General features: G+C 32.9%; 2 protein-coding genes, 1 long non-coding RNA gene and 3 other non-coding genes across 9 annotated transcripts; 3 read left to right on the top strand and 3 right to left on the bottom strand.

Annotated features, from left to right (window-relative positions):
* The first annotated feature begins 3,042 nt into the window (after window positions 1-3,042).
* On the top strand, window positions 3,043-9,814 carry LOC130806273 (uncharacterized). Of its 3 annotated transcripts, none has more exons than XR_009040277.1 (7): window positions 3,043-3,212; window positions 4,775-4,925; window positions 5,312-5,541; window positions 7,097-7,271; window positions 8,105-8,255; window positions 8,905-9,134; window positions 9,352-9,814. It is a non-coding gene; the product is annotated as an uncharacterized LOC130806273 (long non-coding RNA). The 3 variants fall into 3 exon arrangements; XR_009040276.1 differs by having other exon boundaries at window positions 3,049-3,212; window positions 4,614-4,925; XR_009040278.1 differs by having other exon boundaries at window positions 3,049-3,212; window positions 4,588-4,925.
* Window positions 4,771-4,933, bottom strand: LOC130807148 (U1 spliceosomal RNA). Its single transcript, XR_009040516.1, has one exon. It is a non-coding gene; the product is annotated as a U1 spliceosomal RNA (small nuclear RNA).
* LOC130807168 (U2 spliceosomal RNA) lies at window positions 6,425-6,621 on the top strand. The gene has a single exon (XR_009040535.1). It is a non-coding gene; the product is annotated as a U2 spliceosomal RNA (small nuclear RNA).
* LOC130807137 (U1 spliceosomal RNA) lies at window positions 8,101-8,263 on the bottom strand. The gene has a single exon (XR_009040507.1). It is a non-coding gene; the product is annotated as a U1 spliceosomal RNA (small nuclear RNA).
* Window positions 9,815-9,829: 15 nt separating the features above from the next.
* Window positions 9,830-18,312, bottom strand: LOC130806272 (uncharacterized). 2 transcript variants are annotated; one of them, XM_057671284.1, is made up of 9 exons: window positions 18,082-18,312; window positions 15,261-15,374; window positions 14,411-14,484; window positions 14,000-14,102; window positions 12,603-12,653; window positions 12,023-12,164; window positions 11,526-11,664; window positions 10,714-10,819; window positions 9,830-10,589 (listed from the first exon to the last, which is right to left on the bottom strand). In XM_057671284.1, the coding sequence occupies exons 1-9, from the start codon at window positions 18,209-18,211 to the stop codon at window positions 10,477-10,479; spliced, it is 972 nt and encodes a 323-aa protein (XP_057527267.1). In that variant the 5' UTR covers window positions 18,212-18,312; the 3' UTR covers window positions 9,830-10,476. The 2 variants fall into 2 exon arrangements, with proteins under 2 accessions (XP_057527267.1, XP_057527269.1); XM_057671286.1 differs by having other exon boundaries at window positions 9,830-10,605; window positions 18,082-18,293.
* Window positions 18,313-20,101: 1,789 nt separating this feature from the next.
* On the top strand, window positions 20,102-22,244 carry LOC130806857 (uncharacterized). The gene is made up of 4 exons (XM_057672079.1): window positions 20,102-20,256; window positions 20,351-20,406; window positions 21,783-21,824; window positions 21,913-22,244. Exons 1-4 carry the CDS (start codon window positions 20,244-20,246, stop codon window positions 21,991-21,993), a joined length of 192 nt encoding a protein of 63 aa, XP_057528062.1. The 5' UTR covers window positions 20,102-20,243; the 3' UTR covers window positions 21,994-22,244.
* The last annotated feature ends 409 nt before the right edge of the window (window positions 22,245-22,653 follow it).

The following is a 22,653-nucleotide window of genomic DNA, read 5'->3' as shown; positions in this document are numbered from 1 at the left end:
ATCACAACTTATGGATTGAGTATCACTTACCTAGACTTGTTCGTAGGGTGTAAAGATGATGAAAAATGAGAAATTGTGCGATGAGTTAATGACCAAGTTGCGACATGAGTTTTTGAGAATTACTAACATTGCCAATCTGATCAATGAGGTGATTGTCCTTGATTGTGTATGAAGTAACTTTTGATGCTACAAGGTCCAAGTTGTACATCTTTTCCTGCTAATCCAAAAGAGCTTTCAAGTATCCTTTTATTTTCTCGTTTCTCAATCTATCTTAGTAGTGTAATTTAATTCAAGCAAAAAGAATAAATATTAAAGGCCCATATTTTAGGGTTGAATTCGGTCCGTTAATGGACCCTCGATCCTTCGTGCATCTCTAATCAAAATGTCCCAAGGATCAGTGTCGTTTTTGGCATTTTATGAGCCCTAAGCAAACTGAATGAAATGGTCCCTCTCTATAAAAAGTCGATTCGGAAGTTCAACGGGTGTTTTGGCAAAATAACAGAGACTGATTGAATATATTATAATAATCATGATAAATGTAGCTTAGGCGTGTCATATACTTCTTAATTGATAAAAAAAATCATAAATTGCTTTAAGTGTACAAGGACATGGCAGATCGTTCTTAATAGATAGTACGCATTACTGTCACATTTCCTTAACTGAAAACAAGAATTAATTTCTAACAATGCAAAAGTAATCACAAAATCTCTCTTATTTAGCCAACTTACCAACTGATTCTTTAAATCACCTAGTGTTGTGAATGGGCTATGATATTTAGTGAAGAACAATCACAAGCAAATACAAAGAAACCAACTGAAAACAGAGCAATAACAACAATGAACACAACCAAAAGTTTAAGTTGATGGTTGAGGCCCCGGAATATATTATATACTTTAACACTAGAGAGTACAGAGAGAGTAGAGTGCTCTAAGTTCTAGTACAATTAGAAAACTCTTTCAAATTCGAATTTGAACAAGACAGCTAGGGAAGCTTTACTACTCTAAAAATCAGCATTTTCCATTCTCACTATATCTTATTGTAGCAAAATCAAAAAGACAAATTTGTGGTTAAAGTTTCATTACAATGGGAATGATATAGAACTTTTAATGAAGTTTTATACTATAAATCATTCCCATTATGCCATTCAAAACCACTAATCAAACGGGTCGTTACAACTATTTTTGAGGTTTTTTTTGGGAATGAATGAACATTTGACATGCATGATGCATTGGTGAACTACGGTTCCACAAATGATATGCAGCTGGTGTATAAAAAAAAATTTCATACAAAAAGTAATTAAATGAATGAAAATTAGTACTCTTAATAATGCTCTTTTTGTTTGAAAGAAATATCACAAGTACAAATGGAGTGAAAATCAATAAAAGTGGTAAAATTGTATATATTTTATGAGATTGAGAGAAATATGTAAGTGCGACTAAAGTTAAATTAAATATATGGACGAGAATAAAAAAAAAATTAAATCATAACAAAAAATAAAAATGTGATAAATTTAATAGGTTAGACTAAACTATGATATGAGGCTAATTGAAGAGTACTTTACGACCCATATAGTTTGGTATTAAAAGGTGCTAATGAAAATGACTTGTAGTTTAAATTTTCATCAAATATTTCATGTCATTGCAGTAGACCTTTGATCATAAGTATTTTTTGAACAAATTATCATTACCACTAAATGATAATGCATTAGAATGATTATTGTAAATAAACTGTGTTGATTGAAAGAGAACAAACATACTTACTGAAATTGTCAAAAAAAGAAAATTCTATTAAAATAATACTAATTTTTCATTATCATTCCCACCTAATAATGATCACCAAAAACACGCTTAGTACACTTCGCAAATTGTGAACTAGTATGTGGTAAATCATTATTATATAAACCGTCCTTTTAAATAATAATAATGCATTGAAATAAATTTTGTGCAAAAATATGATAATTGAAAAAAAAAAGTTATGAAAATGGTAAAAAGCGTTTTTTATTTAGCATCAATAACCACACCCAAACGAGATTCTGAGATTTAGTATATATTGAATTGTAAATAATATTTTGCATACATTGAATTGTTAAACATGTTCCATTATTACGCATCAATGACCACATCATAAGAGGCGAACTAGGCCAACACATTTAGATAGAGTAGACGAGGAGTGAAAAGTTATTATGAACATTTTGTACATATTGAATTGTAAATAATATTTTGCATTCATTGAATTGTTATATATATTCCATTATTATATATATATTTTGTATGCATTGAATTGTTATATATATTCCATATTTTATATATATATGGAGAGAGTTATAGTATATTTAATTATGGAAAACACAATGGAAGATTCATTCAAAGAAAAAAAAAGTAAAATGGATTTCAATTGGCCAGCTGTTAACAGCGAGCAGTTACTTAAGCTAAGTCAAAGAAAATCAGCTTAGTAATCGCCAGTTGAGCGGACGATTAATGAGTTGATTTCCTTTGACTCAACTTAAGTAATCGTCCGCTGTTAGTAACTGTGAAGAACCTCTGACCCTTATCATTGGGCTAGAGGCGCTTATTTTTGAGATGTAAGTTTAGCCAAAACTTATTTATGAATTTATTTTGGAAAAAATGCTTATTTACTTTAAATTTTCTTTGGTCGTTGGTATTAAAATGTGATAATGTGAATGACCGGTAGTTTAAACAATAAAGTTCCCTTAAAAGTAAAATGTGATTCTCATGATAATAACACTTTGATGATAAAATTGAAAATTTTTTTTTCACAAACTTTCATTATCACTTACTATTTATTTTTTAATGATAATACATAAAAATATATTATTGTTCGAAGAAAATGTGATACTTAAAATAAAACATACCTAACCATTGAATTATTTAAAAAAATTTCTATTAGTTATATTAATTTGCAAGCCGATAGGTGGTAAATGAAATTAATGTAGGAAAATCACGAATAAATTAAATTATTCTGGGTAATATTTCGTTAGTTATATTAATTTGCAAGCCGGTAGGCGGTAAATTATTCCCACCAAAAAAATCCCTGCCGTTTGGAGTGCTCTGCCTCTGCCTCATGCAAAAAGCAGGTCATCCTCAAAACTCCAAAAGTAAAATACCCATTCGAAAAATTGAAATTCCAAAATCTTTCTAACTTCAAAGAAATTTCATCAAATGGTGAAAGCATGAATATCCAAATCTTGCTAGGTAAGCCACCGCATTTAATCCCCTATTATTTCGCTTTTTTTTTTTTTTTTTTTTTTTTTTTTTTTTAAAAATTTACTGGGTTAAAACTTGAAAAGAATTCAATTTTGTTGTTTTCTGGGTTGACGTCTGTCTTAGTAAGATCATTTTACTGCTGCATGTTGGTTGTGCTTATTGTTTATGATTGTGCTTATTGTTTAATGGCATCATTGTTTCATATGTAGTAGTATTTTTTTGTTCATCATTGTTTTACCTTTTTTCTTTGTTTTTTAATATTTAATCATTGTTTTACTTATTTCGAGAAACAATTTCTGGTTTTCTTTAGGATTTAAGACGCATCATCGTCGTTGAGGCTAGGATTTTCGGTGGGTACTGGGTTTGAGGGCTTTTCTGATAGTCGATCATCCCGCTCTACATCCGGTCGTTTGTGTAAGATTTTCTAGGAGTATGAGAATAAGTTTGGTGGGTATGAATATGAAAGTTTTGATCACTACGAGTAGTGGGTAGGCCATAAATGATGGGTTCGAGGGTTTAAATTTCTCATATCCGCCTACCCCACTCCATATCCGTCTAAGATTTGTCCGGACGGCTTAAATTAACGCTTAGAATTAGAAACGCAGTGAATCGATTTGTTAAAAATGGAGAACGAACATTTAAACCCTAAGTTTTGAAAAACTAAATAAAAATACGAAATTTCATCAATGAAGTCTAAGATATGAAAATTTGTACCCTGAAAATGGAAAATCTGTAACTTCGCAAGAATGAAAGCTAGAAATAAAAACGGGTCGGGTCGGATTGGGCTGGGTTTTAAAGCCCAGTCCATTTTCAACCCATTTTCATTTTACAAGGCCCAATGCAACCCAGGTCCATCTTTGTTTGAACCCGATCCGGCCCTTATCAAGCCCTTTGAACACCTCTTATTTGGACCTTGGCGTCATTGTATGTATTCCATGAGTTAGTGAGTTCATTCTTTCAAACTAGTCGAGTCGTTTTTAGATTGGGTTGAATGCCCAACTTGTGTTGATTGAAGTAGAAGATCCTCACTTTTGGAAATATGACTTTAATTTTGTGTTGGATTTTTGTATTGTAAGCTGGCACAAGCTCTTCGAAATTTCCTCATTGCGACTTGTCTACTAGCTTGAGATTCATTTTGAAAGATTAAATGCCCCTCTACAGAAAGATGCACAAAATGGTGTATCTTTAACCTTCGCAATATTCGTGTTATTGTTGGCTAAAGAATCCACTCTATCTCATTTACGTGTATGATTGCGTGTTATAGACACCAAGCTATATTTGATAGTTGTGCTTCATCTTGAACTGATAATGTCGTGTGCGGAGTCTACTAATTATCTGATCCAATATTGAATATGATTTAAAGTCGAGTTGTTTCTTGGGTCACTTTAGGGATAGTTGCTGCTTTGATGCCATATGTTGGTGGAGAAAGTGGTTAACTTTGATACAGAAGATCCTCATCCCAGAAATAGCTTAATTTTGTGTTAGAACTTGGATGCTTTTCTTCTAAAATATCATAGACCCCCTAAAAATTTCAAGTATTGTTTGGACAGAGGCCGCGCGTACGCAGGCCCCCACTATCACAAATTATGACGTAGACTCTCCCATTTGGGGAGATCTTAGGCTGCTGCTCCTCCTTAAAGTGCAATGGAAGTCAACAACCTAGGCCATAAGCCTATTTGATCACTTATAGACCCCATCCAGGTAAGTAAATTGTTAAATAACCAACATTTCTTTTTATTTATGTCATATCACATGAGTACTAGGTTGTTTGATAATGTGGGACAATATCCAACGTGTCAACCCTTTGTATTTAGTGCTGCAGAGTACAGATCATGAAAAGTGATCAAGTTTATTATTATTATTATTATTATTATTATTATTATTATTATTATTATTACTATTACTACTTAGCCTGCATTATTGTCAAGAAATCAACTAAACCAAAAGCTTAAGCTGATGGTTGAGGGCCCACGATATTATATACTCTAACAGTTATTGCTTCACTAATGTTGGATGGGCTACTGCTTTCCCTACAATATGATGCTTCAACTGATATTTGCTTTGAGAAATTCAATGTCCCTTTGCAGAGGGAGATGCACAAAAAAAGGTTCATCCTCGTTTATGTACATGATCATGGGTTGTAGATAGACTCCAAGCAACAACTGAGCGTTGTTCTTCATCTTGAACTGATGTTGTGCGACGTTTCTTCTCAGTACTGTAAACAGCTCCAACAGTTTAAAAGCTGAACAATACCAATTGTTGGATGCTTCAGAGGCTGAATATTTTTTAAAAAGGCAAGAGTTTTGGATACTGGAAGGTGAATATTTCCGCGAATTTTCCCTTCATACATAATCAATCGCATATCATGTTTTATGTCTGCATTTTGCAAGTAGCATAAATATGAGTATGTGAAAATCACAGAATAGTCTGTTTTCACATCATCATTTGGAATTCTGTTTGAGAAGTTAAGAGTGAAGCGAGGAGAGATAGACAAGATTTGACTTTGTATCCTGGGAATGGGACATTGGGCTAAAAAAAATCCAAGTCTTTGTTTGTTTAAAGGGAATGAGATAAAAAAATGAAAAAGTCCCCAAGAAAAATGTCTTTGGGGGAGGGTGGTATTTTAGTTGAGACTCTCATTCTTATATCTTTCATCTAATCCCTAACATGACAAACAAGGGATAAGACTTTTATCTTAAAAGTCTCATCTTAAGAGTCTCATATTAAGGTCTCACAAGTCCTATTCCCTTGTGCCAAACACCCCTAGAAGTGCTTGAGATCGCCATCCTTTATTGCCGTCTCTTCTAATGGTAAGAGGCCTGAATGAAATGTGCATTGGCTTTGCGTTAGGTAACCTTTTCCCTACCAACCTCGGCTCTCTATTTTGAATGACATTCCCATCTACTTGTATCCTTCGATGAATTAGCAACAATTTTCATTTTTTAGATATTATCCAACTTGTATAATTGTCTTAGATCGAGTCACAATATTACAAAACTGCTTACACTTCATAAGCTACATCATTGTTATTTCTCTAAAGCTTATGACCCGATTTTAAGCAGATCAAACATTTAATTGGATCAAAAGTCAAACATTACTGTTAGGATTTCATGTGTTTTTCTTATCCCACACTATATGGGAAACAGTGATCCGAGTGCAAGCAAACAAATAAAAAGAGATTTATGAATGCATTGATATTCATACCTTTCTCGGCCTTTTGGCTAAGATCAAGTGTAGTATCTGTTCTTATCAGTTTAATATCTGATACGTGGGTCATTGACCCACAATGATATTAAATTTATTTTTTAAGGGGGAAGGTCCACCGCAGTAGCTTGCTATTGGGGCCTTCAAGTGTCGCCCATGCGTTGCACTATTGCAAGGGCCTGGCATGCCCCTACAAATCATTCATCAAATTTCCTGGCATTTTATTTTGTACGTTTAATAATAATTTGTTTGTTTATTTGCCTAATTTTAAGGACAAGGTGCATGTAATGTGCAATGACACAGACCATCTTTATGTATGTCCATCAATTTGTTAATAGTTGTGGGAGTTGAACTACACATAATCTCTTGGTTTGCTAGAAAAAATAACTATTATTTGTTGTAACTTCTGGTTGTGTACTCATCAAATTGAATACGTTATGGACACATGAATATCAGGCTTGTGTTTTTGCATCTCACAGACTCCAATGAGTTTTTCAATTAATGTTAGTCAATGTCGTCGAAGTGAATACTCTTATGAGTTTTACTTTGGATTGAAACCGTTGAAGGGATTTGAGGAATGCAATCATCTTTGTAACTCACTTGCCTTTGATATATTGTGGTCATGCCTGATATCTTAAGGTTGGTGCATGTGTATACATTTCTTACAGATGTGAAGCTGAACGAGAAACCAGAAGGCGTGTGACATTGAGACCTTCTGAGGAGATCAGGAGAATATTGAGAGAGCAGATGAGTATACTTTATGCTGATACTGTACGTGTAAAAGTGATACCACCATACCAGAAGAAAGGAACCGATTTCTGCAATGTAAAACAGAAACATTAGGTAACAGATCCACCTATTTGACTTCCTTGCCAAGCCTCCAAAAGAAAATACCAAAAAGCGTTTTTATAGCTTGAATTATTGAGAAATATGCCGTCAACATTTATTTTTGTTTGTGGTCCCATTCTTAGTACTTTTCTCCTATTGACAGCTATTTTTCTGTTTTTTCATGGTTGCAAGCTTTTCCCATGTTTTGTAAATATTTGTTTCTGTCCTGATGAAAAAATTGAACTTAATTTGTTGGAAGCTCCTTGAAAATACCTGTACTATGCTCTTCCGATTCTTAAACTTTTGATGTGTCTTTATATGAGAGTACGAGTCTAAATTTGTGATGTATTTAAGAAAAAGGATAAATGCCTAAAATGTTTTGCCAGAGTCATTAACCTTTTAAATGTATTTTAGGATGTGTGTTGTGAAATATCAATTTTAGTTGTGTTAGTTGTGACACAATAATTGATCATTGGTGTGATGTATCATGAGTATTGATGTATTGAGGTGTAAGGAGAAGAAACAGTCTTTGAGGAGGTTAAGAACCATTTTGATTTTTCTCTGCAGCTTTGAAGTATTATACCAACCATTGTGAGGAGGTTAAGAACCATTTTGATTTTGTCTCCAGTAATGTAAGCATATATTTACCAAATAAGTACATTTTTTGCTAACTTAGTTTTGGGTCGAATCGTACATTTGAGCTTTTGGACTGATGCGGATCAAGTCATGGAATAGGGTTGGATTTGAATGACCTTTTTGTGTTGTAAGATCTATGTGCTATAGGTTGTCACTGTACCACCCTATTCCCAACCGTTGATTTCCTAAAATTTCAATTATTGTTTGGACAGAGGCCGCGCGAACGCAGGCCCCCACTACCACAAATTATGACGTAGACTCTCCCATTTGAGGAGATCTTAGGCTGCTGCCCCTCCTTAAAGTGCAATGGAAGTCAACAACCTAGGCCATAAGCCTATTTGATCACTTATAGACCCCGTCCAGGTAAGTAAGTTGTTAAATAACCAACATTTCTTTTTATTTATGTCATATCACATGAGCACTAGGTTGTTTGATAATGTGGGACAATATCCAACGTGTCAACCCTTTGTATTTAGTGTTGCAGATCATGAAAAGTGATAAAGTTTATTACTCCCTGCAATTCAATTTAGTTGTCCCATTTAGTTTGGGCACAAATATTAAGAAAATAAGGGACCACCTAAAATAGTAGACTCGTGTGCAATATTTGGTGTTTTTAATATTAAGAATTGGAGGGGACCACCTAAAATAGTAGACTTATGTGTAATATTGGGTATTTTTAATATTAAGAAAATGAAAGGACCACCTATAAATATAGGTCTTAAAATAGAACCGGGACAAGTAAGGTGAACATACCCAATGAAAAAATAGGACAAGTAAAAAGAATTGGAAGGGAGTATTATTATTATTACTTAGACTGCGTTATTGTCAAGGAACCAGCTCAACCAAAAGTTCAATCTGATGGTTGAAGCCCCATGATATGTTATATATATACTTTAACAGTCATTCCAAGTCTTTGTAAATTACTTCACTAATGTTGGATGGGCTGCTGCTTTCCCTACAATATGATGCTTCAACCGGTATTTGTTTTGAGAAATTCGATGTCCCTTTGCAGAGAGGAGATGCACAAAAAAGGTTGATCCTCGTTTATGTACATGATCATGGGTTGTAGATAGACTCCAAGCAACATTTGAGCGTTGGGCTTCATCTTGAACTGATGTTGTGCGACATTTCTTCTCAGTACTGTAAACAGCTCCAACAGTTTAAAAGCTGAACAATACCAATTCTTGGATGCTTCAGATGCTGAATATTTTTTAAAAAGGCAAGAGTTTGGATACTGGAGCGGTGAGTGTTTCTGCCAATTTTCCCTTCATACATAATCAATCACATATCATGTTTTATGTTTTACTTTATTGCTCTAGAATCGTTCTAAAAAGATGGGCTCCTTTGTTTTTTCGTTGTATTATTAAACATCAAAATAGTGGTTTTGTGTTGTACTTCGTGATTATGCTTATGAAGGTTTTGTTATAGTAATCAAAATTGCTATATAAATACTTTTCAGGGAATGTATGAACGCAAAGAAAATACTTGAACTCACAAAAGAAATTGTAGTAAACACGCAAATGGGGATTATAAAGTGGATGATGGTCAAGATAAAAGTGCGATGTAATGGATTTTTAGAAGCGTAAAGAGAGCAAAAAAAACAGAGGAAACAGGGGAGTGGGTTCAGGGAAGGAAATTTTGGCAATGTCTATTCATTGCAACACTAGTAGTGTAAAAAGGTGTTAATTCGGATTATCGAGTTGATCTCGGGTTAGATATTTTGGATCTTTTTAAAATCGGGTTTTGTATCTATATTGGTTTGTACATCGTTTTAAATTGATTTTGAAGTCGGATAAATATTGGGTCAATTTTCAATACCTCTTACTAGTACATATTCGAGAGGTTATTTTATTATGGAGACATTTTTGAGCCATTTGCACATTTACAAGGAAAATACTGTAAATGTTCCAAAGAGACAGTTTGCAACATAACCCATTATTGTGGTAAAATTATTCATTGTTTTACATACATCCACTATACAAAGCAGTAGAATCCAACTCACTAATAACAACTATATTTTATTTATTTTATTTGTCTATTGGTAGTGGTAGTTTACCCATTAAATCAACTAATTTTTTCCCAGCAATATTTTAAATTTTAATGAGTTTCTTTAATTTGAAATATTGCAAAATAAATAAGACAGAAAAGTATTGTATAATAAACATTATATAAAGGAAAATAGAGAATACATACATGCCTAGCTAGAATCTGCCTCTTTCTAAAATGCATCCGAGTTATGTTACCTAGACTCAAATACATGTATCGAATATAAATGTGGATTCTAGTATCCGATATATTGTTTTTAGAATTTTAGGATATAGGGACATGCCCTCGTATTGGATACAATACAGGGACACAAATTTTTTTAAAATATTTTTCAAATGAAATAAAAAAAATAACTCACCAAATCTTGATCTGGGGATTAGGTGTACGGTGATATTGCACACTCTTTTTTTGGACATTTTTTTAAGCATTTTTTCTGAAAATTTAAGCCTAAATCATAAATAAGAAAATAAAATAAAATAAGAATAATGAAAACTAATATTTATCTCCGCTCTTCTTTTCCAGCAGATATCTCAGATCTTCAACATTTTGGTGCAACATACTTCATCTCCCAAAGCTCCACATCATTTCCTCTCTGGTATTCTCTCACATATTGAGGAATTTCGGAAAGATTGATACACTTGCCAGTGAAACCTGTAAAAGATAAGCCCTTAAGGGATTTTCGTGTTTTCCATCACCAATCCGAAGCACAAGTTTATGCGAGAAACTATCAGTGCATGAATTTTAAGTTTACTGTTGGGTGATATAAATCGTGTACCTTTTGAATCCGTCATGTAACTAAGGAAATGTGAGTACCCATTCGCAACAACATCAAGATCATCCAAGCTGAAATTGTATCGCTTCTCCAAAGCAAGATATAGCACCTAAGAGAACAAGTAAAAGAATTTTATCCATTCATGTTATTGTAAAAGAATTTCTATTAATGAGGCTATAGTTGGTAAGAAAATATTTGTTGGAATTTCCAGTTGGGCATACTGAATCAACAAGAAAATGACAATAACCATCATTCTGTAGGAATCCTGATATGAGTTGGGTAACATTGGCTAATGCCAGAAATGAACTTTCCATGCTGTGTAAAGTCGACATTTGACAATAAACCCATGATGGTGTAAAACTTCATCAGATTAAGAAACAAGGGATGGTAAAATGGGTGGGTGGATACGGTATGGCCTCTCCATACCCATACCCACCACCCATAGTAGGTAAAATTTTCATTCTCACGCCTGCCCAGATATGCATTCAAACCATCCCCACCCACTATGCCAACCGGGCGGATGCAGTGCGAAACCCGTATAATTTTATCCACATTACATCTCTAATCAAGAGATTAAGCACATAAAATGACCGAGTGTATAGCGTTTTCAAATTATCAACATGGTGAAGAAAATTATTGCTCATCCCGTGGGGGTATCCACAAAAAGTCTTTAGAAGGCAGTCTATTGAGCTTATTTTGTTCATAGCATACATATCTCTTTCCACCAGAAATGTTGCTTGAATGATATATTATCGCAGCCATAAACAAGTAGCTAATCCCTAGGTTTTAGATATTAACATTGCAAGTAAATGTACCTTTTCAGAATGCTGGCACATCATTTTCTGTAAAACACTAAAAAGAGCATCAGTTAATTCGTCACTATAGATCACATCAGCAGCAAGCAGCACAGATGCTCCGTTGACCTCTTCCACCTCAGTAGATGTCCAGGAATATCTGAGAGGCAAAGTGTACAAATTATACAAGGGTGAATACACTTGCAATCCTCTTAATAAAAACTAAGTGAAAAAAGGTAGAGAAGAATTCAATCGATCATTTCACTACTCCAATGCCACTAAGTGGCTCCCACCTAGGGTGGGGTTTGAAAAGATTGGTTGTAAGCAACCTTATCCTTATTAATGATGAAACATACAAAGACGTTTTTTCCGATTGACTTTTGGTAGCAAACGTCATCTGCTTTAATATTAAGAAGTGCATATAAATAAGAATCCAACTGACCATTTGAAGACAAATGAAAATGAACATATACTGAAAAGTAAAAAGACCAAGGAGGATGGACAAAACGGTTTTTTACCTTCCTGTAGAATTGAAATCCATGGGTGGCCATGGTTTCTGCCAGTCAAGCTCTCGCACTTTAACTGAACACTCACTTCCGAATAGGCCAGAATTAAAGTAAACATTCCTAGCGCAGTTGTCTAGAATTTCAACACCATGATCTGAGAATGAATTCATGTAGAGGTACATTAGTTGGCACAAGAAAAACTCAATATAATGTTTAGGTAACTTTCATCAGGTATCCACACATACCAAATAACCTTATCATTTAAAACATGCACCAGCCTTACCATGAGGTTTGAAAACAGTTACCCATTAATGAATATCAATCTCTTTTAACAGAAAAACCTTAAATCCTATCTCTTACCACCAAACTCAAAACACTCTCTTTCCCATAAACTAATGCACTCCATTCGGTTTCTCATCAACCAATGCTCTCATCAATATTGGATTGATAGATTCAATAATATCACACCACCAAATAACATTCCAGGGATGCAAGGTGGTTATTGTTTTAAAAAAGTCAAGGGTACCTGATGGATATATTAAACTATGTCCAAAATCTCAAGACATGAAATGCAGCCGAAATGACAGTATACCTGTTATGAAAATAGCCTTGGCAACACGCGCAATTAAGATACCAACCAACCCTGACAAAGACACAATCAGGATCCTGTAAATCAATGAATGAGGATGCTTTAGGTTACATAGAAATTTGAATCAGCTTAAAGAAATAAATAGATATACCAAATTGAGTGTCAAAAGTGCTACAATGTCTTGGTGATTTTCCCCAAAGATAACTTCATTATAAGCTTACTAAATGAATTGCCAAATCGGTAAAATATGCATTAGATAATTTTCATTTTGGCAATGTACTTCCAGTCTACTACTCTATCTATTTCACAATTTTTTCTTACTTTCCTTATTGGTACAATGTTTCAAAATGGATATCCTAATTAACATTATCTCACAACTAAAGATGCATAAGAATCATCTCTTTGTACAAGCTCAAAGTCTCAAACAATTTCTTTGTTGATGATTTCGATTCTGGCACAGTTTTTTGAATAGTTCTTACCTCTGAACATAGTCATCCTAAGTCGTTCATGAAACTTTCATCATGATTGTATATGTAGATTCACGGGTGCAACAAGGAATTAAAAAAAAAAGACATTGGATGGAATTGAGATGAACTGATGAACATGAGGGCATGAGAGCATGAAAAAAAATGCAAACTGCCCATGGATGGGTCAGCTTCGGAAAGCTGAGTCATGTCCCAATTCACCATTTGAAGGTGACCACATTGAGTAGTGAGTTCGAGAAACGTCCAACAAATGGGCAAGACATAAGAACCATGAGATATATAGTTATTTTAATCTAGTATGCCGCCTCTAAGCATTAGGTCATGAACTTTATTTTTGCAGTAGGCAAAACTTACTATGGATATAATTCATAGCCATGATTATTCCCTGTCATGCAGCACACATACCTTTCTCACTTATATAAAGTTTTGTTGCCGCAACTTATTCTCAATCCTTTATCTAATACAATGGCTGATTAGGACTAAGTTAGCCACTGATAAGTATGATGTAAGAGGCAAAGACCTATAAGTTTTTCGATTAATGAAACTTGAATTGAATATTAATCCTCTAAGTAGACTGAGCAAAAGTGCTTCAAAATTACTCATTGTTTCCTTTATTTTTTTAATAAGCATTAGAGCTTAGAAGAAACAATTATCTTATGGCTCCATCATCCATGAACTTTGACATATTGCTTCTCTGACAGATATTTCGAACTAAGTTCATATCCTCTTTAAACCAAAACAATTCCAGAATGCCATTTATCAATGAGAAACATAACACACAAACTATTGAAATACGTCAATTGGGTCCAACATGAATTTGTGTGCTTTAAAGAATCCCTAAAACTAACTGTCGTCGTACTCCTAACGCATATTCCATTGTGAAGAAAATATTTCAAATATCAAAGAGAACATTACCTGTGCCAGCACCAAGTTCAACCGCTACAACATTGTTGAATGCAGTTGATAGCGACATCTTGTGCAATACATAATCTGCTAATATCAATTCTGCCTTCCAGACCTGAAATGGAGGAAATTTAAATAAAAATTTCAGCTAAGAAAGCACCTACTTACCACTTCATCAATATTCAATGCTTTTGATAACTGCCAAGTGCCAACACTACTTACATGAAAGTTTGTCACTGAATTTAATATGGAAACAGTATGAAAACTTGAATTTCAAGAATAGAGTACAAAAACAGAGCTCTAAATCCTTTCATTTATGGGGTCATATGGAGATCTCTTGAACATTATCGGTGAACCAATATGCCAGTCTTGAAACATGGTTTTCCATAATGCAAACATTAAAAAAAGGAATTGGACTTTCACCTGCAAACCCACTCTTGAAATACTTGATGTAATGTTGTGTTGGATGCTGACAACACCAGTGTAATATGATTGTTCTGCACATCATATAGATCACATCAGAAAATTAATTTAAGGTAACTTAGTGAAGCAGAGGTAAATTACATAATATATGACGTTATTTTTAAACAATTACCAAGGTTTGATAAAAATAGAAAAAAAATAAAAAAAAAACTGATCAGAAACTAGCCAACTCCAATACACAAGGCCAACCCATTCCATAAATACGTTTAAACTTCAAACGGGAACAGCTATAGATATTCAAAAAGACTTTAGTCACATTAGCTATAGATACTAAATTATTAATATAACTGAAGAAAGCACAAACGGGAACAGCTTTCAGAAGTATTGGAACGAAACTGATTCCATTAAATTTTCAAAACTAATCATTATTACAAGCTCCATAGCAGGTCCGCAATCTTGTAAAAATGTGCCTAGGGCGTGAGGTGTGGGTAGGGATGACTTGGACACTTTGATAAAGCTAATCGAGGAGAAATCTTAAGGCGAGCGCCTTAGAGTGCCTTAGACCATATTTTGATATTAACATCAGAAGAAGCCCACATTTAATGCGGGCACTCACCGAGTTTTGTTTTATCTTTTCTTATTTATTCCTCGTCTCTTCTTCATATTTTTTTGGGAGTTCTATTTTTCTAATTTTTGGAGTGCCTCAAAGCGAATTCTGGCGCCCAAAGCGGGGAAACGGCCTTGCTGCCTTAGGGTGCTTCACGCCAATTAAACTAAGATAATTGTGTGTTTGAGGATAGCCGTTGAAGAAGGAAAATTACAAATATCCAAAAGAAAATTTCAAACTTACTTGTTCGTCGAGCCACAATGAGGTCACCGTCTTCATCCACTTTGACAATCTTCTGGAAAGAACATGATTCATTTTCAGGATCATCACCACATCTTTTCTGCAAATGCTCATCTTCTATAATGTTCCAAAATAAGATTTTTTTTTAATGAGTAAATTTTTTTTTCACATTCAGACAAAAAGAAAATGAGCATGTACAAGCAACCATGGAGACCTCCATTACGATGATGTTGTCCAATGAAAGGTACCTACTATTAAAATTTATGGTGCAAAATCAAAATGAAGAAATTGCAGGATGTAGGGCTATCCAAGCATAATTTAAGCAAATTCTTACTATTCTATAAATTATAATTACACATCCCTACCCCAAAAATGTGCAATGGATTATGGCCATCCAAAATCTATCCAACTTGTCAAAGTTCACTGTTAGGGCTATTACGAATCACCTTATAATGCATAGTGCAAAAATACGGCAACGGTCACAGTTGCGGTAAACAAACAGGGAAATACTGTAATGGGGGTGATGTGGTTATCATGTTGCCAAATTTCAGTCTAAACTATGAAATGTCGCTTAAAACAATCTGAGTTGCGGTTAAATTTAGAAACCTTTACGACGCGGCCGATACGATACGAAATGACCTTGTTTTTGCATTATGTTATAATGAACGAATTTGAACCTTAGATGTGAATATTTTTGAGTGCTTTGGTGAACGAATGGACGCATAGAGGAAAAACAATTTTATTGAGTTTGTAACTTACATTAGTGATTTGTTTTATATGATGCCGGCCGGCAAGTAAATGTAGAAAGAACTTCTCTGGAGGATCAAATTTTGAGTCGGAGACTCTTTGACCGCATCCTCCTTTATGAGTATGGATTGTTGTCTTCCTTCCCTGGGTATGATGATGATGATAATAATAAATGATTGTTTTACATGAATATGTTACTTTGACAAGAGCAAATCTAGGACTCAAACTCAGTAAGAGCACAATTGATACAAAAATAATACAATATTTTTAAAAAATCGTATTTTATGCCAAACCAAGTGTTCGACAAATGAAACTCATGAGTTGCCTAGGGATTGAAGTCTTTCCCTTTCACCCAGAGGCGGATCTATGCTTGGGCCGCCCCTGACACATGCCCCAGGGTAAATTAAAACAAAAGAAAATCAAAAATTAGGGGAATAGGAAAGAAACACGCTCATTTCAGATTCTCTTGGTAAGTGTTATTCTCCCTTCCCTCCCCTAAAAGATAAAACCCAAGCAAAAACCCTAAAATTTGTTTCCCAGCCAGACGCTGCCGCCTGCCGCCAGCAGTGACCCACCCCTGTCTGGCTTTTTGTTGTCCCCTTAAATCAGAATTTTGATTTTTAAAGGTATATTTAATATTAATCTTTATGTTCTAATTTTCAATCTTAATCTAAATCTTAAATAATCCCACTCCATCATCTATTTAAAAGGTAGTCTCAAGATGAAGAGAAAGAAAGTGAAACTAATTTAAAGGGTTTTATTTTTGAATTTCCATATCTTTTTTGATTTGATGGTTTTATTGATTGTTTGAATGAATTAATTGGTTTTTTATTTATTTATTTTGGTGGGTTTTACTGATTTTGGATTTTTCAATATGGTTTTTGTTTTTCTTTACTATTGTTGATGGGGGTTTTTGATTTTGGATTAGCATCTTACGGTGATTACTGGCAAGAAATATGGAAACTAGCAGAGAATAATTAAGCAGTTGGATTTCTTATTTTCTTTCGGTCTTTGCTTCCTGAGGTTAAGGCTGGCTCTGTCATTAATCTTACTCCCAAACTTTTCATCCTTAGCTGGTTTTGCATTATTACCTTTTGAAGAATTGATGAAGAACCCATTATTGGCACTTGAAGAATTGATGAAGAACTCATTTGTTGTCTAGAAGGAATTGGAATATATCCATCAACAGCATCCATAAGTTTATAAATTTTATCAACCCATTCATTTTCAGTTTTCACCCCTCTTAATATTAGGATTCTTCATCAATTTATCAATTCTTATTTTGAGATATGCATTATTTTATTCCCAACAATATAAATAATTTTTATTGTTCATTATCAGATCTAATCGAAATTATTAAATAAATTAGTTGAGTTAATTTTATTAAACATTTAAAATTTTAGAACTGAAGGAACACATTAGTTAACCAACAAATGCATAACAAACATAAAGCTACAATGGTTTTGGTACTGGGGTTCATCAAGCTAGTATTCAAGATTCAAGAATTGCATGATATTTTTTAGTTTTTCTTTGGGATTATAGCGCTTTTAAATGTCATATTGGAGAAATAAAAAATATTTTAGATGTTCACTTTACAAACGAAATTCTGTCAAAATTTCGTCCAGTTGTTGTTGCCCCATGGGACTATGAACCCTGGATCCGCCATTGCTTTCATCCATGTGACATGGGTTCGATTTTAATTACTACATGAATGATTTATTTCCATTTCCCCTTAGATTCTCTAGCTTAACCTCGATAAAAAAGAAAGTGTTCAGACAAATGAATCTCAAACCCTAGTGCATATAGACATGATTACATTACAGTCATTAGTTTCACTTCGAATCGACACTATAAGCATTAGCAACAACAAACTCATCCCCGTTTCCAACCAATCAAACATATGTACATAACATCAGTCATCAAGTCAAACCAAGGAAAGTTCGTCTGGTTCCATCTAGACTAAACATCAATTGTTAAATTATCAATGCAAGTTTGTACTTCCAACTGACAAATTATGGCAATAAAAAGGGTAAAAGGCAAGGAAATTCAAAGGACCATGATAGAAATTAGGGATTACCAGGAAGAGGTAAATGGAAGGTAAAACGGGAGACGTATGGACCGGAGAAATTAGGCGGGCAACCAAGATGAACTTCGCTCATGACCTTAGAGTCTTCCATTGCAATGTCTACCGAGTTTCTTTTCTCCATTGATGCACTTTCTCGGCCTCTCCCGTGGGCTTGCTGTTTCGTCCAACAATTAGTTCAACTTGTTACATTTACTTCTATTTTATTAACCAGTTAGTCGTGGACAAGACCGTCTCAATATGAGACCCAATCTGCCGTTTCAACATATTCAATTTAAATTAAAATCTACTTTATCCTTTTTATTTAATTTGCAGTATTTTATATTTTGGTCCGTTTCACTTTATTTACATTATTTTTATTTTTGGATTGTGACTCACTATTTCCTTTTAGTCTTATCCATATATTTTAACCCTCTTTTATTTTTATCTACACAATTCATTCTCTTTCTTCATTTATTGTCATTATCCACATTTTTCTTACAAAACAACAATTTTGTCTTTAATTCAAACTATATGGAACAGAGGGAATATACGATATCTTTATAGACTTTGAATACTTATTTGTAAAATGATAATTGAAACTTATACGTTCAAAATTGAGTTAAATCATAAAACATTAATTGTCAATTTAATTTGGATTATATATATATATATATATATATATATATATATATATATATATATATATATATATATATATATATATATATATATATATATATACACACACGTGTTTAACAGAATGACAAGAATCGACAATCTTCAATACTAATTATTAAAATCTTCACTAATCTTCAATCATAAGAATCAGTAATCATAAGAAAGGAAGAAATAAAAATGACAAGATTCAAGAAAGAAAATAAATTGAAAAAAGAAAAGAAGATATTTTAATTATGAATGTCATAAAAAAATTCAAATTTTATATTAAAATAAAATAATGATAATAATATAAAACAATTGAGAATGAAAATTTCGACAATATCTCCCCAAAAATTAATCGGTTGATAAAAAAGAACCATGTAAAAGGCGTAGAAGGAAAGTGGGAATTGTAACTACAACGACAGCAAGAGAGAACCAGAGCCGACGGCCTACATAGAGAGAGAGGACACGAAAGGTGAGGAATTCGACTAATTTTAAATTAAAAAATTATTGTGAATAGTATAAATTTTAACTATTTTATCTATAATAACATCAATTTTTGATTAATTATAAATAATACTCCTAATAACTTAAAGAGTGTTTGCCTAATACAACTTTTATTTATAGTAGACTACTTGACAAAACATAAGGGTAAATTAATAATTAATATTAAATTTGGTATTAATGTATGAAAATTAGCAAAAATTTGTAACATTCATGGTGATTATTCCTTTAGAATTTTAAATATGAATTTTTTAGATTTCTATTTCTATAATAGTTATTTTTTAATTTAAACTAATTTATATAATAAAATAAAATCTTAAAGATTTAACTTGACTAAAAACACCTAATCAATCTATCAAGGCAAATTTCTAATTAATAACAGTCGGTTTCTTGAGAGACAGTCTTTTTAAGAGAGGTCTCTTATACCCAATCCATTAAAACTTAATGCCTACTTATATAATCCTTAATGTCTATTTATATCATTTTTAATGACTATTTACCGTATTCTTAATGCATATTTATAATATCCATAATCCTAATTATAATATTCTTAAATGTCTACTTACGGCATATTTAATGTCTACTTACATCTTCCTTAATACCTACTTACCCTATCCTTATTGCATACTTACAATATCATTAATGCTCATCAAGTAAGAGTATAGAACTTACAATATTTTAAACGTCTACTTACATTATTTTTAATGTCCACAGAGTAACTTACTTAACATTTTCTACTGTAAATCGACCCAATTAAAAATAATCTATCACAGAAATAATTAATCGAACCTGACTGCCCGGAGAGTAACCCTCGCTTAGTTTCTCAAAATTTATCTTATTACAATTTCAATCGGAGTGGATGCCACTATATAAAGTGGTGCTTCCGGTTCTTTTTTGTTTTTTCTTAAGTCGAAAGGGAATTCTAATTGATGAACCATTTGTTATTCAAAAAATCGCTTTTCACTCTCAAAATCACTAACTAGAGCAAACCCTAACCCTAGACAGCACCAACTATGTCTAAACAAGGCTCTTCATCTTACTTCATTCCCTGTTTTGAAAATTCGATTTGATTGGCGTTAATTTTTTTTGAAGCTGACAAATTTAACCTAATATTTTGCAGGTGGAAAGGCGAAACCATTGAAACAACCCAAGAAGGAGAAAGTCGAGTTGGACGAGGTATGTAATCTTCGTAAAAAATTTATATCTGTATTATTGTGGTAGATGATGTCATTGGATAGTTAAATATTTTTCTATTGGTGATTAAGAAAGAAAGTGCTGATTTTGATTGTTTAATGAATTGTTTTGAGCAAGCTGTGAACCTTAATGTGAATTTTTTGCTAACCTTTTAATTCATTTGTTACTTTTTTGATTCAGAGTGTTTTAATTTGTTTGAGTGTCCAGATATTTAGTTATGCTGGTAGACTAACATATTGTTTGAATAATAGAAACAATAATAGATCCTTTGAACATTTTTTTGGAGACTAGTGATCATACTACCGGAAGTTAGGTTTATATAGTTGAGATTATTATGAAAAGTGGATTATGATAGAGGATATAAATATCTTGGTCATAGTTTCTATGATATAAATATCTTGGTCAAGGCTACAACTATCGACTTAAGCTTTGGTTGAGTTGAGTCCTTGCCAATATATGTTACTATACTCTTATTCCTATCAACTTTTCTTATATCAAATAAATTTAGTTCATTATCTGTTTGGTGATCTTTCTTTTACGAATGTTGTAAGCTGCAACCAACTCTTGCCTTGGATGTATTAAATCTACATGTTAAATTTGTGCATGGATATAAAATTTATAGGCCTAATACAGTGTAGTGTCTCTACTTTACATGTATCTTTATAAAGACTCGATTGTTTGTGTTTTTGCCTCAATATCTGCATTGAATCATGTGATTGATCTTTGTGAAGCCATAGTTTGGTTTTTTACTTGAACTGTACAACTTACTGTCTTATGCTACTTATTATTCTAGCTGCCATTTGGCCCTTGGGTCTAGTTATGTTTGTTGTCTTGCTTCATCATGAAACTTGTGGCCTTTTGATTTCTGTTTTTTATATACAAAGTATTTGTGTAGACAATTGGAATGAATGAAGAAATATAATTCATGTGGATGAGCCCTTAGACCAATTTATGGTTCATGTAACCGACCTAATCTTTTGTAATTAAGGCTTTGACATTGTTGTTGACTTGTTGTAGTCATATACAAAGTATTTTCGTATTTGTCTTTACCTTGTATGCCAAACTACTCACGTTTGATTTTTCCTTCATGGAGATACACCAACAATGAGTTTCACTTTATAATTTAGTTTATTTTATGTATTTCTCTTTTCCATTAAGATTGTCCAATGTTTTTTTTTATTTAAGAATTATTATCTTAAATACTTAACAAATAACTTATTTTCATAACAAATTGTTGGGTATGTTTCGTCATGGCACATTTGATGTGCGTGGATGATATCTTTTGTTTTGCTCAACCAGTATGTAGAGGTTGATCTTGTGCTTTAGCGGGTAATGTAGTAATGTCGTCTGTGATGCAGGATGACAAAGCCTTGCTTCAAAGGAAGAGAGAAGAGGAGAAGGTGATTATTACTCGGAATGGTTAAATTCTTATATTTTGCCGAGTTGCAAACAAACAGTTTTCTTATTTGGCGTTTTTCTTTTGAGCAGGCACTCAAAGAGCTTAGAGCCAAGGCACAACAGAAGGGACAATTTGGAGGCTCTGGACTAAAGAAGAGCGGGAAGAAATAAAAACCTTCTCAAACCAAAAACATAAAATAGACATTGCAATATGGCATTGTGTGATGAGTTTAATGTGATGAATACCTCCTTTATTCAATACTTCAAGATTCAATGACATTCATTGTTTTAGCCAATAAATGAGTTTCACTTAACAATTCTCCTTAGGTGTCCCATTTACTTTTGTACACTATTTATTTATCAATCTTAAATTGTATTTTATTATTAATCTATAAGATAAAATGTAGTCATGTGAGATTTCATTTGATTCGTTTTAATGTAAAGTTTATTAATATCTAACTTTTCATAATTTTTAGTTATACATAATTAAATATATTAAGGATTGAATAAGTGCATTGGATATTGTGTATAAAGCAAATAGGACACTTAAGATAAATAGGAGGGAGTAATATATTATGCAGTATATTATATTCTCTAATTTATTCAATTTAAATATAAATAAATACTAGTTAATGATAGAAATATTGGTCAACATCAAATGACGTTCATTTTGTTAGCCAATAAATGAGTTATATTTTTTAGCTTTGTTTTATTTTAGAAAAAATGATAAATTTGCTTTGGCCTTGTGTATTATTAATGGCATATCTATAAATGTACATTTTACCTAAATTTACAAAGTGCGACAAATTCAACATTTAAATTTATGTGTAG

Source organism: Amaranthus tricolor, chromosome 2 (assembly GCF_026212465.1).
Source record: "Amaranthus tricolor cultivar Red isolate AtriRed21 chromosome 2, ASM2621246v1, whole genome shotgun sequence".
Lineage (NCBI taxonomy): Eukaryota > Viridiplantae > Streptophyta > Magnoliopsida > Caryophyllales > Amaranthaceae > Amaranthus > Amaranthus tricolor.
Note: the sequence above shows the minus strand (reverse complement) of the source record. Positions and strands in the feature narration are given on the sequence as shown.